This window comes from Patiria miniata, unplaced genomic scaffold (assembly GCF_015706575.1).
Source record: "Patiria miniata isolate m_02_andy unplaced genomic scaffold, ASM1570657v1 HiC_scaffold_8, whole genome shotgun sequence".
Classification (NCBI taxonomy): Eukaryota; Metazoa; Echinodermata; class Asteroidea; order Valvatida; family Asterinidae; genus Patiria; species Patiria miniata.
The window spans coordinates 9,548,007-9,563,080 of record NW_024037075.1 but is presented as its reverse complement, the minus strand read 5'-3'; the positions used below and the strand labels follow the sequence as shown (position 1 = coordinate 9,563,080).

Sequence of the window (15,074 nt, the reverse complement as noted above, 5' to 3'; positions counted from 1 at the left end):
CTCTTCTATTCTTTTGACAATGTTTTTGGAAACTCAAAATTTATATTCTTTGGCCTAGTCTGTTAAAAGGGTATAAGGTAAACAAGCAAACCAGATCTTGAAAACTAATCAGCCGCCCTTGGATTGCCCTTTTCTATCATAATTTCAAAATCGAGATATTTACCTGGCACAAGCATAAAGCCTCTTTTTGTATTTGTTGAGTTATGTTCTCTTCAAGCTATGAGTGATCAAATAATGCTGAGTTGTCACTATTCATGTTATTAGGAGTGTTTTGGATTGACCTGGATTCATTGTGTCACTTCTTTGATGTCATCTACATGAACTGGAACCCCAAACTCTTCCCCTACACATACGTCATCCACAGGTCAGTCACATGTTGGTTGTTTGGACCATTTTATCCATCACATTAGAGAGCAATTCAATGCAGAATCAGCTAACTCTCAGCATACTTGCTGTAGATATCTGCCATTGATGATTAGGGACTGGTCAGTATTCTCTCTGACCCTTGTTCTCATATATGTAGTCCTACCAAGGGTTTTTTGTTGTACAAATATTGAGTGGCTCAGAGTGAAATGGGAGGAATATTATCGCAAGGTAAAATCTGGACTTTTCCATTTCACGAGGCAAAGCCGAGTGAACTGGAAAAGTCCAGATTTTACCGAGCGATGATATTCCTCCCATTCACAATTTAAAGCCACTTAATATTTGTTTTATATAATTGACATATAGATCCTTGTCATTTGATATATTTTAACTTTTATTTCACTACAAAATTGATGGGAAATGTATTTCTCTTTTCCAAACCACCCCTTCACGAAAATGTTTGAACCCCACTCTGTAGCGCTGGCTAGCTTTTTGGAACAATACATGCTACGCGCATTCCTTTGCACACCAGCATTCCTTTGCACACAAATACCGCATCTTGGAACAAAAATGATCCTAACTGTTCAATAGTATTGCCCATTCCCCATGGGCAGATAGTACTTTTTGAGACCCGGCGTGAATGGGAGCAATAACGAATGTCACGTGATGTGAGTTCCACCAATCAAATGACAAGGATATGTATGTCGGTTATATAATTGTTAATATTAAACCCTCCTATGCAAACATACATCCTTTGAGTCAAAATCAAACAAGTGACTGTTTTCTACAGTTAAGATTCCCACCCACATCAAGCAGGATTGACTGGCTGGGACTGTTTAAGTAACTTGATACAGCTATGCTTTGACTCCAGTTGAGTGATAAAACAGCTGTGACCACAACTTGCCTGCTTTGTCTGTTGACCCAGTTTGACTAGTCACAGTGCTTACTTGACATATGATCTGACTGATGGTGACTAACCCTTGTTAAATGTATAGCAGGGAAAGTGGAAGTAAACTTTGACTGTTTGTGACTGTTTAAATAGCAGGAGGGTCAATGTCCCTACTCAAGAATACACGGCCAAATGTCTCTTCCAAAGCCTTTTGATTTGGTTCTAGGAGCTTAAGTTCATCATATGTGATTAGTTATTCTCATTTAATGGTTGCAAGGTAGTTGGTTACAAGATAGCTTTGGAAAAAGTCAACAAGAGTTATTTCCATACAATTGAAAGGCATACAGGGTGAGTGAAAAAAATGAAAGCTAAATGTCGGGACCATTATTTTAGTGAAGTTCTGCATGTAGCACTTTCAAAATCCAGGATACAAAATCCCAATACAGAAGCTTTCTTTTAGTACAAGAATCAGTCATATCCCTCATGTACTTTTCAAGTTACTGAATTTTAAACACAACCACCGTTTTAAAGTTCTGTCCACGGATCACAAAAAAAGGTGTGCGTTCTTTCAGCAAAACGAAACAGTTCACACACATCCCTATGTGATTCGTTTTCGTTTTGCTGAAAGAACACTTACCTTCTTATGATTTGTGGACAGAACTTTGAAACAGTGGTTGTGTTTAAAATTTCGTAACTTGAGAACTATATGAGTGATTTGAATGATTCTTGTACTATTTAAAAAGAAAGCTTATGAATTGGGCTTTCATATCCTAGATTTTGAAAGTGCTACATGCAGAAGTTCACTAAAACAATAGTCCTGACATTTCGGTTTTGCCTTTTTGACTCACCCTGTATATGTGAACAATATCCATTTTAGTTGAAAATTCATGTTGTAATTCCTGTAAATGACAGAAGGACATTGGTGTATCCCGCTAACCCCAGCCATATTTGTTGTGTTTATTTCAGTGAATGGAAGGCTGGAGAGGGTCCGAAGAAAGACAACTTCAATCTGTCCAACAATCCCCAGTACAAACTGGATGTCAGGGGCAATGGGGCCGTGTGGGTGCTGCTGACAAGGCATATCACAGACAAGGTGAGAATAACCCACAGATGAATAGACAGATAGATAGACAGACAGACAACCTCCCTGTATATCCCTGACTAGCAACAGCTCTTAGTGACTATGCATATCAGTCATGATGTGAGATAGAGTAATGCATAGATAGATGCCTGAACAGACTTGCAAACCAACGTTACACCTTTATACTCGATATTAAGGAATAGTTCTGTGTGAGTGGTTTGTCTGTATTCAAATCTAAAGTTTTGGTTTCAGTGTTGGCTTTTACCCTTAACAAGTGTAACTTTATGGGTACTGCAAGGGCTTCCCAAGTACCCCATGAGAAAATCACTGTATGGTATATTTTCACTATTGCCCTGTCTTGATTTGTTTTTTACTATTGCCCCTCAGTAGCATAATTGATCAAATTGTGTTACACGTATTTGTGTTCTTGTATCACAGCACACATACCTGCCATTACAGTAGTCTGCTCAGTCAGTATACAGTCACATGTAGAGTGTAATTCCAAACCAAAATGTACACTTTTCCTGAAGTAGTCTCCTCCCCCTGTAACTCATATCTCTGAGTAATTCAAAGTTGTATAAGATATAGCTGACCAGTTTTTGCCTTGATAACTTTTCTTGATACTAATCCTATATATCGCTTACAGAAGACACAGTAGGTGCTTATATAAGAGTGGTGCACAGTGTTCAAAAAGTCCCAACTTGTTCTGCATAGGGTTAATAAATATCAACCGATTATCGGATTAGACATCAGATTGGTGTTTTATTAACAGGAATGCAGCTTTTCCATGTATAAGCTGTTCTCTTCTTTACTTCTTTTGTATCCCATCAAACATTGAAAACACTCAAATTGCTCAAACTAATCCGTGACTGCTGTTGCCCGTGCATGTACCTCATCAGGCCATGGTACGTCCACATTGTTCATATAGCTATTACATCGGTACAGTCAACATCCGGACCAACCAAACGTATGCAGCAATGTAATGACAACTAGACACCACATGCCTACACAAAACAATCCAATCTTAGCCAATTAACATTGGTCAACTAGGGCTTGCAACAAGATACTGTTATTTAATTCATATGGCTTTATCTAAAAAAACAAACTTAAAAAAACAAACAGAATAATAGGGCCTAATAACATCCTGAGGTTAACAGAAGGGAAAAAATGACCAGTTTGCCTTGGCAGCCCTTTTTTGTATTTAAAGTGTAATTAATGTAACCATAGTCCCACAGCACTGTACACTGGACATGATATAGGTGACATATTAAACTTATTAACTGTACAATGTATAACTAAACAGGTCCTGCACAGGTGGCAACTAACATGTGATGTTTAAACATTTTAATATTTAACATCCTTAAACGTTTTGTTAATACATGTAGGTTGTTTACGTTAAGAATTTTACGTTTCCATCCATGCAAACACGGCAATAAATCACGTTCAAATATTAACACAAATAGTCTTACACTTTATATTGTACATGTACACGGTGTAGGTTGCATCCAAAGTAGCTTAAAAACACTTTCAAATTGAACACCATGAGGGGCATAGTTGATATATAAAATTAACTATGCCTCTCTAAGGTAGCTGTGGCAATCTTGTACAGTAAATACAATCCAAAAAGCACTTCAGAGGCTGCTGGGTAACAGTGTAGATAAAATGGCCTTATTTGAATTACTAAATCTCACATCATGCTATCGGTCCATACCTTGACTACCCAAAATTGCAGTGAATATTGCTCCATTATAGATTGCCCTCACTAGTTGATAGATCATTAATAGGATGCAAGACATACCCGGTACACTATGAACCAGAAATGTTTTATGTCTGAAACGTGATGGCAATTATAATTTCGGACATTTGGTCACCGTTTCAGCCATATATCTGAAACATACTCGTGGCTAGGTTAGTTTCTGACATGTGCAGGTGACTGACATGATGATATGATGTGCTTATATTTCAGATATTTGAGGTTAACAGAGTGTTTGAAATGTAAGTGGTTTTTACAGGTCCACAGAAAATATCTGAAAAGGTGACATATGTCTGAAATATCATTGCCATCTTTCATGTCTGAGACATTTGTCCGAAGCAAAATCACTTCAGACACAATTCTGGATCCTAGTGTAATTGTTACTTTGTATTTAATCTCATACCGTGTGGCAGTTTTACCTCAGAAAGCACAGCTGTAATTTTTTTTCTGAGATGGATCGGTAAATGTGCAGCTTTGTCCTCCATCCTATTTAGTTGAGGTCATCTGCAGGATGTATGGTATCTAGACATTTTTATGTACAGTGTGTTAAAGTAACTTATAATAAATAAATGTGTGCCCATCTCTATATTCCGCGACAGCACATCATTTACATATTACCTACATGCATACATGTAGGTAATATATCAAGTCATAGACCATGTGGACAGCAACAATCTGGGTGAGTAATTTCAGTCATCATACAAAAGACACCAATAGTACGGATACCGCTCTTTTCAAGGTCAGGCATGATATTCTTGGATCTCTAGAGACATGTCGGCTGCGACACAAGATGCCTGCCATCAAGCCGTCAGAGGTCTTGTCCTGTCCCGTCTAGACTATGCCAACTCTCTCTTGTTCGGTGCACGCGATTCAGACCTTAAGCGCTTGCAGTGCCTTCAAATGAAGCTGCTCGGCTGGCCTGTCGGTAGAGCTTTACTGGCTCCCTTTGAAGCAGCGGATCTCCTTTAAAATTCTCACCCTGATATACAAGTGCCTTTATGCTCTATCCCAGTCCTACTTGACCGACCTTAATACTGTTACTCAATGCTTCAGTTTCCCACAGACACCGAATCCACTCATCTTCTGATCATACCCGACTTTCTCTCCCAAGATCCAACAAGAGAGCCGGGGATATCTCTTTCAAGGTAGCAGCGCCACGTCTCTGGAACGAGCTTCCTGTTGATCTGAGAGAGGCGGAGTCGGTGTCAACTTTCAAGCGGTCTTTCAAGGACCTTCTATTTCCCAGAACCCTTTTAAATTGCCTGTCCCCCCCCCCCCCCCGAATGTTGTTATTGTTAGTTGCTCTGTTGTCCCGACCCCTCTGTGCTTTCCCCCTTATGTTAGGCACTGTGATCTTGGTATAGCGCTATATAAATACTCTGTATTATTATTATGTAAATGAACATGTAGGTGTGTTTATATCCATGCACTTGTTCCTTGTGACTTGGATTCAGACTCGAGACTCGGACTTAAAAGTTGGACTCAGACTCAACTAGAGTGACTCGACTACAACAATGCTTCAAGGTATCTTGCGTGAGAGAAATCCACCCTGAATGCCTGGACTTTATAGAATAACAGCACAGAGTTGATAGACGACGCCCTGAAAATGTAACGTAACAGCTTCTAATCATCTCATTCTGGACTCCCAGCCCGTTTTTGAAGTCTGTGGAGAGTTGAAGAACTAGTTGGCCTCACTTCACTCACAGCATAATGTTAAAGCTGACATGATGCAAAACCTGTTGGCAAATACTCACTTACAAGTCATTTACACACTAGTTATGTGCTAGGATCAGGTTTTGTCCAAGTATATTTGCTTTCAATAAAAGAAATTTAAGTCATCATTTGTGTCATTGGTTGTGACACATTGGCAGTTTGAGTAGTATTCCTCCATTTTTTACAGAATATCATACGGCTAAATGTTTCCTTGAAATCAGGATGAGATGTGCCATATATGATGGGATTGATGCAACTACTGAAGAAGACAATTGCAGCAGCATAGGGTGTCATGCGTATGCTCCAGTCATACCCAAGGGGAATCATTGCAATGAACGATGGCGTGACAAAGATAACAAAGGCCAAGACAATGTGAAGAAGGTTCTTAGTGACGGCAATCTGTCTTTTCCATATCATCTTCTGCATAGCACGATCCACACAACCAGTAGCACCAGAAATGCTGTTGATATCATGCCTCGTCATTCTACGGGATGACTTGATAACATATCGGTAAATAGACACATAACACAGTAAAATCACCAAGAATTGGATTGGGAAATAAAAAATAGGTATGAGGATATTCATAATGTATGACATAGGAACATCCTTGAGCCAACTACAAGTGCTGTACTTGGGTTCATACCCTAGCTGGCCAAAACCAATGGTGGTTGGTATCACTGTTAAACAGATGGGCATTATCCATGAGAATAGTACCATGCCGGCAATGCTGCAGCGGGTGTAGATGCGTCTGGTTGTACTGACTGATTTAGTGATGCCAATCCATCTATTGAGTGCAATCAGGGCTAGATTAGTGGTGCTGCAGCCATTACTAATAAACATGAATGCAGCACTAATGACGCATAGCCAGTCTGCCCCATGCAATGGCCAACCTGCCTCACTCAATACTGCCACTGCCTGCCATGGTAGGAAGCTACATGCCAGTAAGTCACTGATGCTAAGATTCACCACAAAGACATTGGTGATTGTCCGGAGTTTCTTGGAGACTACCACAGCAATGATGACCAGACCGTTGCCAACGATGCCTAGACAAGTCGCAGTGATACATAGAGCTGCAATGATCTGCCTCTGGTAGTAATGTGTGTAAACTTGAAATGGTTGCACTGTCATTTCAGTATCAGTCCAGACAGTGGTATAGATTGTGCTATTTACTGTTGTGCCACCCATACCTCAAACAGTGAAGCACAAGTAGTGACTTCAAGAAAGCACCATATCCTCTGGAAATGTATCCAGTCTTACCTCAGGAGCTCAAGTGCATGACTGGATAATTGGCATCACACACCACTCATTAGCTTACAGTTGATTCTTCTCCCACGTAGTATTGCTATGTAGAGTGCTTATGAGCCAATGAAAGGCAAATGTGAAAGTTGACCCTGCATATCCCAACCTGTCTGTCAATGTGTAGCTAGCAGGAACACTAAAGCCTTAAAGGAAATCAACAAATAACGTATGCTTGACCAAAAAGACGGGATATAGTCCCCTGTCAATTATTAATGGATGTCTGCCTCACTAAAGTGGTTGTATTTGCATACTAGTTGTTATGGTTGTTTGCTATGGCTCAAAGCAATTAAGCTGATGCATCAATCCTTTTCTTAAACATTTGGCAGCAAGGATAGGACAGCATTTCCTGGCTTGCTCTCATATTCATGAATGTGTCAATCTTGTGTTGTGATTGCTTTATAGACAGTGCTCTGGTCAGATGGTCGTATAATCTCTAAGGTTCATGTGCAAATCTACATTGTTTTGGGGATTTTTTTGGAATGATTTTCCTTTTTTTGCTTTAATTTGAACACATGTTAACATGTATGGGATGTTTTATGCATGCACAATGACATTGACATACAGATGTGCAAGGATTACATGAAATCATGATGAGTCGTTTGATTTAAATTGCAAATAGAAACTTGTATAAACAGTTACAATACATGTACACTGCATTAATGTTGTAATTAATTGAATTTGTTACTTGTTTGTTTGGTCCATCAGGATGACTTTGCAGACAATAAGGAATTCATCACCTTGCTGGTCTACAAAGGAGGCAAGAAGGTCTACTATCCCAGTAAGTCCACTCGTCTTACCTTAGGCTAGAGGATACCAGACTGTGAATGAACCATGCAAATCCTACCAATGGAGCAAGAATTCTTATCTGGTGTTTAATGATGAACATCTACTTGAGCATCAGCTCTAGTTTTTACCTCCTGACTATTGACATTCAATTGACTATTGACTATTATTCTCATGCTACCAAGGGCACTATTGGGCCATTTCATAAGAGACTATGGATTGGGGGGGGGGCTCATTTAATTTGCAGGTCTGCTAATTTTCCAGAATGTTCACTGAACATTAGCATGGTATTGTTTGGCAATTTACAAAAGTTGTTGTACCTTTTAAACCTCCTTTTCAAACATACTTTCTGTGCAAAGTTGTCCTTTCAGTCAAAATCAATCAAGTGACTGTTTTTAACAGTTAAGAGCTCCAAGCATACATAATGCAGGATTGACTGGCTGTGGCTGTTAATGTAATTTGATACAGCTATGCTTTGACCGATAAGCCAGTTGTGCCAACCACTTGCCTGATTTTGTCTGTTGACTGAATTTGACTAGTCACAGTGCTTGTGTGAAATATGATCTGACTGTTGGTGACTAGCCTGTGTAGAAGGCATGGCAGGGAAGAGGATTGATGTTTTTTTGACTGTCTGTGACTACTCAGACAGCAGGAGGGTTAATAACCAGAGTGTATGCCCAATAGTTGCCAGAAGTTTTCTCTCTGTGGACAATGATTCTATTTGGGATACTTGCTCAACTGATACATCCTAGTAATAACATGTAGCAGTACATGTAACCTGGATTACAGTGCTAAATGTTTCTCCTAACAATGGGTTTGATTTGTTTTCAGCAGCAACATGACAGCAAAGGTGTTTACTGTGGGGATGCATCTGTTAATTGTCAACACATGTTATTATCTTCACTATTGAAAATCTGGGACCTCATTGTATTGTGTATTCATAAATACCTCAGACAGTTTAGCCATTCCTATTGGTCAAGAGTCTGTCACATGGCCGGTCTTAAACGGATGATAAAGACATGGCTAGCTGGTCTTAAACACTTTTTCAGTGTCACATAAAATGTGGACTCCTAAAAATCCAGTGCCTCTTTCCGTTTTATTGGTTGAACGTTCACAGACCACACGTAGGCATGCGCAACATGTCAGAGTCAGAATTTTATAGTTCTAAATTCAAAACGCAACGCTCCAGGTGCGTTCTGCGCAACATCGCTCAGAACGTCCCATGCTCGCGTCAATCTCCATAAAAGGGTTGTTTACATCTTAATCGCCAGCTGAACACTCCATTATTTAGCTAGAGGGATGTTTCAAAAAGCATGAAGTAAACTTGTTGAACAAAATCGGGATTTTTTGACCGAAATATTATGTTTTTTGACCGAAAAGGTATTTATGAATGGGAATAAATATGTGCTCCGTCGGTATTTATCACTCCGTTTAAGACCGCTTAGAGTCTGGGTGCTGATAATTACCCTCGCCTCCAGCTCGGGTAATTATCAGCACCCAGACTCTAAGCGGTCTTAAACAGAGTGATTAAAAGTTCTCGAGCACACATTTATTCCCTTAATAAATGCATCAAATGGAAATTGGGCAAACTGTGCTGATATTGCATGTACCATGGATGCATTTATGCCGTGGAATGGCACTTTTGCTAAATATGCTCAACTGAAGAAAAAAAAAACAATCCAATAAGTTGTTCATGTAGCTAGGTTCGTTTGTTCAGTTGCAGCCCTACTAAATTACTCGGCTTTCAATATCAATGAGAGGATGGAATGGGTCATTTATCTCGTAGGTAGCACCATATCTTGCCTGTTTGTTTTTTCTCTCAATGTACAATGCAGAGAAATGGATCAGTGATTCCAAATCTATGTACCAGATGCAGCATTTTCTTACAATAATTTTGACTTTCTGTCTAACTGGATCATAATTAGATAGCTCAATGCAGTAGGTCATAGTACATCAGGCATAGAGGAGGCTGTATATGTGCATCTATTTGTTGAGGCACAGTATGCCTTGGGATATCTATTTATGTCATGTTTTCAATTTTATGCACTGCTTGCTGCATGGGCTCTTATTCACCCTTTGTTCACTGCAACAGTTTCAACCTGACAAATAAAGTAGTGTTGAAGTTCATTGCAATTGGGTGATGTTCTGATTTTTTATTCTAAATCTGTAGATGACCCTCCACCATACATTGATGGTACAAGAATCAACAGTCCTCATTATCTCTGCAAGATGCTGATTCAAGACAAGAGCGTGTATACAATTGTAGTGTCTCAGTTTGAGAAGAGCAACACCATTCGCTATTCACTCAGGGTAAGGTCCATGCAGACGGTCACAAGGTTGGTAAGGCCTGACAGTTGAACCTATTAGTGCCTGTACCACCCATGTACCACCTTGCCTGTTAGTTCCTGTACCACCCATGTACCACCTTGCCTGTTAGTCCTGGTATCACCTGAAACACCCAAGCACTCTTGGGTTTGATGTATTCATCAGTGAATAAACACAATGTAATACAATGTAGTACAATGTAGTACAGGTGCTAATGGGTTCAGCATAGCAGATTGTTTCTTGCTTTGGATTTGACCCTATTTCAGTCCATTGCAAGTGGTAGGTAGTTACTTCTAAAAAAGAATTAGAAGATGACAGTAGTATAATAATAATTTATTTATACATTTATATTGCTCAAATTCCATATGAATATGGTCAAATGCGCATCACAATTATTATCCCTGTTCATCAGGAATGACGCCAATTTTTTCTACAGCAGCTCGAGATCAGCGCATTTTGGTCTCTATATACCTTCACAGGTACCCATTTATACTCCTGGGTGGAGAGAGGCAATTGAAGTAAAGTACCTTACCCAAGAGCACAAGCACCATGTTTCCTGTCGGGGTTCGAACCCATGTACCACGGCACACAAGTCCATCACCTTAACCATTGGACCACAGCGCCCCAAGGTGCCATCCCAACATCCCTGGAGTCTTCTATGCTGCGTCTCATGTTTGAATCCTGAAAACCATTCTTGCCTCCACAGAACAAAAGCCCCTAATCAAGAAACTACACAGTCCATTTATACCGGTATAACAAAAAAATTATTAGACTGTAACCCTTAATCAGGCATGCAACTTTTTCTCGGATCAGCTGACTTCCTCGTTTTTCACTGCACACTCATGCCATTCAAAATTGAAAATCACTGTACAAAGTCTTGTAAAGATTGAAGTTTCCTTGTTTTTCCTTTTTTCCAAGTTGCATGACTGCTTAATCAATAGTCTCAAGATATTGAACTAAATACACACAACAAGTCTATGTTGACATTTTATAACCAGTTTGGAAATGTTTGAAAAGTACATATGGATTTATTTCATTTTTTGTGTGTTGTTTAGTGATCACTCAAATGTAGTTGGTAAATTCAAAAGTGTCAGAGTTTTCGCAGATTGTATTGGCCTGATACCTGCATATATGTTCCCATATGAACTTGTTGGTTTGTCAAAATCAGGGAAAGCGGAAGCCATTACCATAGATGAGGGGTCTATCAGGGTTGCCAGCCTTGTGAATTGTGGCCAAATGAAATCTGATGGTTTACAGGCAGTGGGATAACGACATTCATGAGCTGTCTAATAGGCAGCTTGTCGTATGAATACGCACAACATGCAGCATTTGCTGTATGCTTGTATGTGAATGTACCTGGTCAGATTCAAGGTAGATGTACATGTAGTTAGTATTATCCAACTGGAGGTAGGCCTCATTGATGAGCACAGCTGCTGAACCTTTATCTGCTGGCTTGATGTCAGTGTGAGAATGCAAGGAATAACTGCCAAGCGCTCATCTCTGGGGCAATTATTGCAAGAAGGTATCAGGATTATTTCTCATTCTCTGTTATGATTTCTATCTTAATGTTTATAGGTGTACAGTACCTGTGAGTTTAAGCTGAGCAAGATGCCAGAGCCATACACTAATACCAAACAGGTCAGTCAACCAATGTCATCATGCTGCATCCTGAGCTGAACTGTATCAGTTAATTGTCAGTCATGTTAACGATGCTAGTAATAACTAATGATAATACAGACCAATCCAGAGGAGGCCGTATGTGGCAGAGGCTCTATGCCAGCTACATGTAGTCTGAGAACGTCTGAATAAATACCACAGACAATAAATCGTAGTTAACAGTAGTTTACTTCTTACAGATATAGCCTCTTACACAGCAGGACTTTGCTCAAAATACACACACTCTAGGCAGTTCAACGTTATGATTATCAGATCATTTATATTCATGTGACAGTTTTCTGCCTACCCTAAGCAAACCATAACAATGAGCACCAGCTAGAAGAGCCGTCCATCCTGTATTAACAACTTTAAAAATGGGTCAAATGGCTTTCAGGCTGGGTTGCTGTTAACCCACCCCCCCCCCCCCCCATAACTCTGTCTTAAGTTTCCTAACAATAAAAAACTTCCCCCAAACATGGTGACGGCCCGCCGTCAATTACATTGTAATTTACAGTGAGGGGATTCAAATCATTACATGCCTCCCTCGTTGTTTATTGAACCTTAGTAATGCCCTTATGGTTGTGCTGGTCTATACTTTAATATGACTTGCTTTTGTTTGACTGTTGAATATTTCAGATCACAGGCGAGTGGAAGGGTAGGACTGCTGGGGGATGTGCCAATAACCGAGCATCATTTGTCAACAACCCCATCTACCAGGTGACCTTACTGGACAAGACAAAAGGAAACTACTTCATGGTTGACCTCAAGGGACCAAGGTCAGGAATTGGGGTCAGGGGTCATATGCAAATGAAGTAATGTCAATGGTTATTGTGTTGTGTGCTTCAAATTACACATCCATATGGGGGTTATTTTTAACTATGCCTCAAGCAGCCAAAATGCAAGAAGGTTTTGTTAAGGCATTTGCAAACTTAATCTAGAGTTTGATACCTAAAGCATTTATATATAACACCTAACTAGATCCTTTTCATTTGATTGGTGGAATTTAGTCACATGACATTGAATCATTGCTTCATTTCATTGACAAATATTCCATTGTATGATTTATGTCATACATCGTCCAATTTGGTTCCATTTACCATGCATTTTGGTTCCATTCATTTTGCTCTATTGCCTTGATATCGATTGCGGAGCATGAACTTTACTATTGCTTTGAGATTGCAGTATTACGCGTTCACAGTACATGACCGACTGTACTGACACTGTGTCGATCGCAACCTTTAATTGACATGAACCTTGATTCGAACAACAACAAACAGTGTTTGGACAGGTAAAGTCTTTGACCAGTTATTAAGTTATAGACTGTATTTGAACAGTTTTGGACTTGAACCCTGAACTTGTTAGGTTTACAGCTGTTTGGATTGGAACTTTTACTACGTGTTGCATTTATAATGTGTTGACTGTTGTGGTGGCCATGGAAATGGAGTAAAATTGGCGTTAAGCCTAAGTAATTTTTTTTTTCCATAAAATATCAAATGACAAGGATCTATTTAGGTGTTGTATGAAACAAATAATGACTGATTTTTTATGCATGCAATGGAAGGAATATTTTCATGAGGTGAAAGATTGACTGTTCCGTTCAACTCAGCTACGTCTCGTTGAATGGAACATTCAGTCTTTCACCTCATGAAAATATTCCTTCCATTGCACTCATAAACATGCATTATTTGTATAACATGCAACATGGACTCGTACTATATGAAATTACTATACCTTATACGTATTCATGATCAAGAGCAGCTTTCTTACTGGTCCATTTACCATCATGTGCCAGATGCTATTTTTGCTGTTTACAAAGCTTGCGCAAGTATTCACACACAGGGTAAATATGCATGCGTAGTCACATGGGTTGCCTGTGCAACAGTCTACTACGCATGCGCTTTACGAAGCAATCGTGGAACTGTCGCACAGGTGTAGTAGCACGTGCAAACATCGCCCCAGCGCTACACATGAAAAGATGGTTGAACACTTACATGTTAATTAGCGTCTTCCTGAGTTTAATAATGGAGAAGTTAACTGGAGAATATTGTGGACAATAAAGATGCCTCACCTACTCAAAAAAAGTTGTCCACAATTCGACATAAACTCTAAGGAGTAAGATACTGTATTGTGAACTAATTGAACTTTTCTGAGATTGAGCAAAAATATTCTTCTTGAGAGCTGGACAAATTTATCTGAAGATTTTATTCCCGCGAGGTGCATTCGGCAACTGAATATGTATGAGGTATAGTAAAACAAATATAACATGGTTTATTTCGGGTGGACAGTCGATATTAGCTCCCCTTGGTATTGGAAGTTGACAAACTAGTTCCCGAGGTGAAGTTAATATCGATTGTCCACCCTCAAATCATTTTATATTTGTATACTAATTGCCCAATGTAATGTGATCAACTGGTTTGGGTCAGCTGGATAGTTCAGATGTTATATCTGCAACAGGAAGGGAATGTTTATGTCAGGGAGAGGTCAATTAATGTTTGTCCTTCACCAATGCACCGTATACTCTGTGTTGTCTAAGAACTACTGAGAAAAATGTACTTTCTTAAGTCTCGTTAGTTGCAGTACCCACCACAGATATCAGATTCACTGTTGACCCTTGAAAGATTGGTGGTTGAGTGGTCAAGACACCTGCACTAGTAAACAGGAGGTGGTGGGTTCCACTCCCACCCAAGCAAGCATGTGAATTGTAGACAGTGCTTTGTAAACAGTGCTTACAAATTACATTGGTGAAGGGTTTAATCCAGCTTAACTGTGATAGTGCTGCATATTCATTATCTATGGACTCTGAACACAAGTACCCCGCAAACCCCGACCCCCCCAACCACACCCCCACCCCCACCCCCACACCCAACCCCCATTTCATCTTGAATCCAAGCATGTGTTAATACTGTGGCATGTGATTTCTATTCCTGTAGGGAGTTCCATGTTGGCTTTGAGATTGTTGCAATTGCCTCAGATGGTCCAGGCACGGCATCATTCAACAAACAAATGAGTGGCGATTACAGGCATGTACCGTTTTATGTAGCTAGTAGCAAATTTTGTGCTTTTCTAAAGAATTCATATATGATTATGACATACCAATGGTATTGAAAGAATTTTGAATTCAGTTTTGATTGTTCTTAAGATGTCAACCAAAAAATGTTGAATATTATGGTTTGAAAGAATCTCACCTGATGACATCATTGTGATCTCACGCT

General features: G+C 39.6%; 2 protein-coding genes across 2 annotated transcripts in view; one reads left to right on the top strand and one right to left on the bottom strand.

Annotated features, from left to right (window-relative positions):
• Window positions 1–15,074, top strand: part of LOC119719191 (calpain-7-like) — a 29,119-nt gene that overhangs the window by 10,675 nt on the left and 3,370 nt on the right. Inside the window, exons 13-19 of the mRNA XM_038188550.1 lie at window positions 265–364; window positions 2,219–2,345; window positions 7,804–7,876; window positions 10,052–10,191; window positions 11,782–11,844; window positions 12,499–12,638; window positions 14,793–14,882. Of these exons, the coding sequence (XP_038044478.1) occupies window positions 265–364; window positions 2,219–2,345; window positions 7,804–7,876; window positions 10,052–10,191; window positions 11,782–11,844; window positions 12,499–12,638; window positions 14,793–14,882 (733 nt within the window). The remainder of the gene's footprint in view (window positions 1–264; window positions 365–2,218; window positions 2,346–7,803; window positions 7,877–10,051; window positions 10,192–11,781; window positions 11,845–12,498; window positions 12,639–14,792; window positions 14,883–15,074) is intronic.
• Window positions 5,365–7,211, bottom strand: LOC119719192 (melatonin receptor type 1B-B-like). The gene has a single exon (XM_038188551.1). The coding sequence runs from the start codon at window positions 6,982–6,984 to the stop codon at window positions 5,917–5,919; it is 1,068 nt and encodes a 355-aa protein (XP_038044479.1). The 5' UTR covers window positions 6,985–7,211; the 3' UTR covers window positions 5,365–5,916.

What these genes read in the sequence shown, in the direction of transcription:
- LOC119719192 (XM_038188551.1), bottom strand. Translation starts at nt 6,984, where the DNA reads ATGGGTGGCACAACAGTAAATAGCACAATCTATACCACTGTCTGGACT.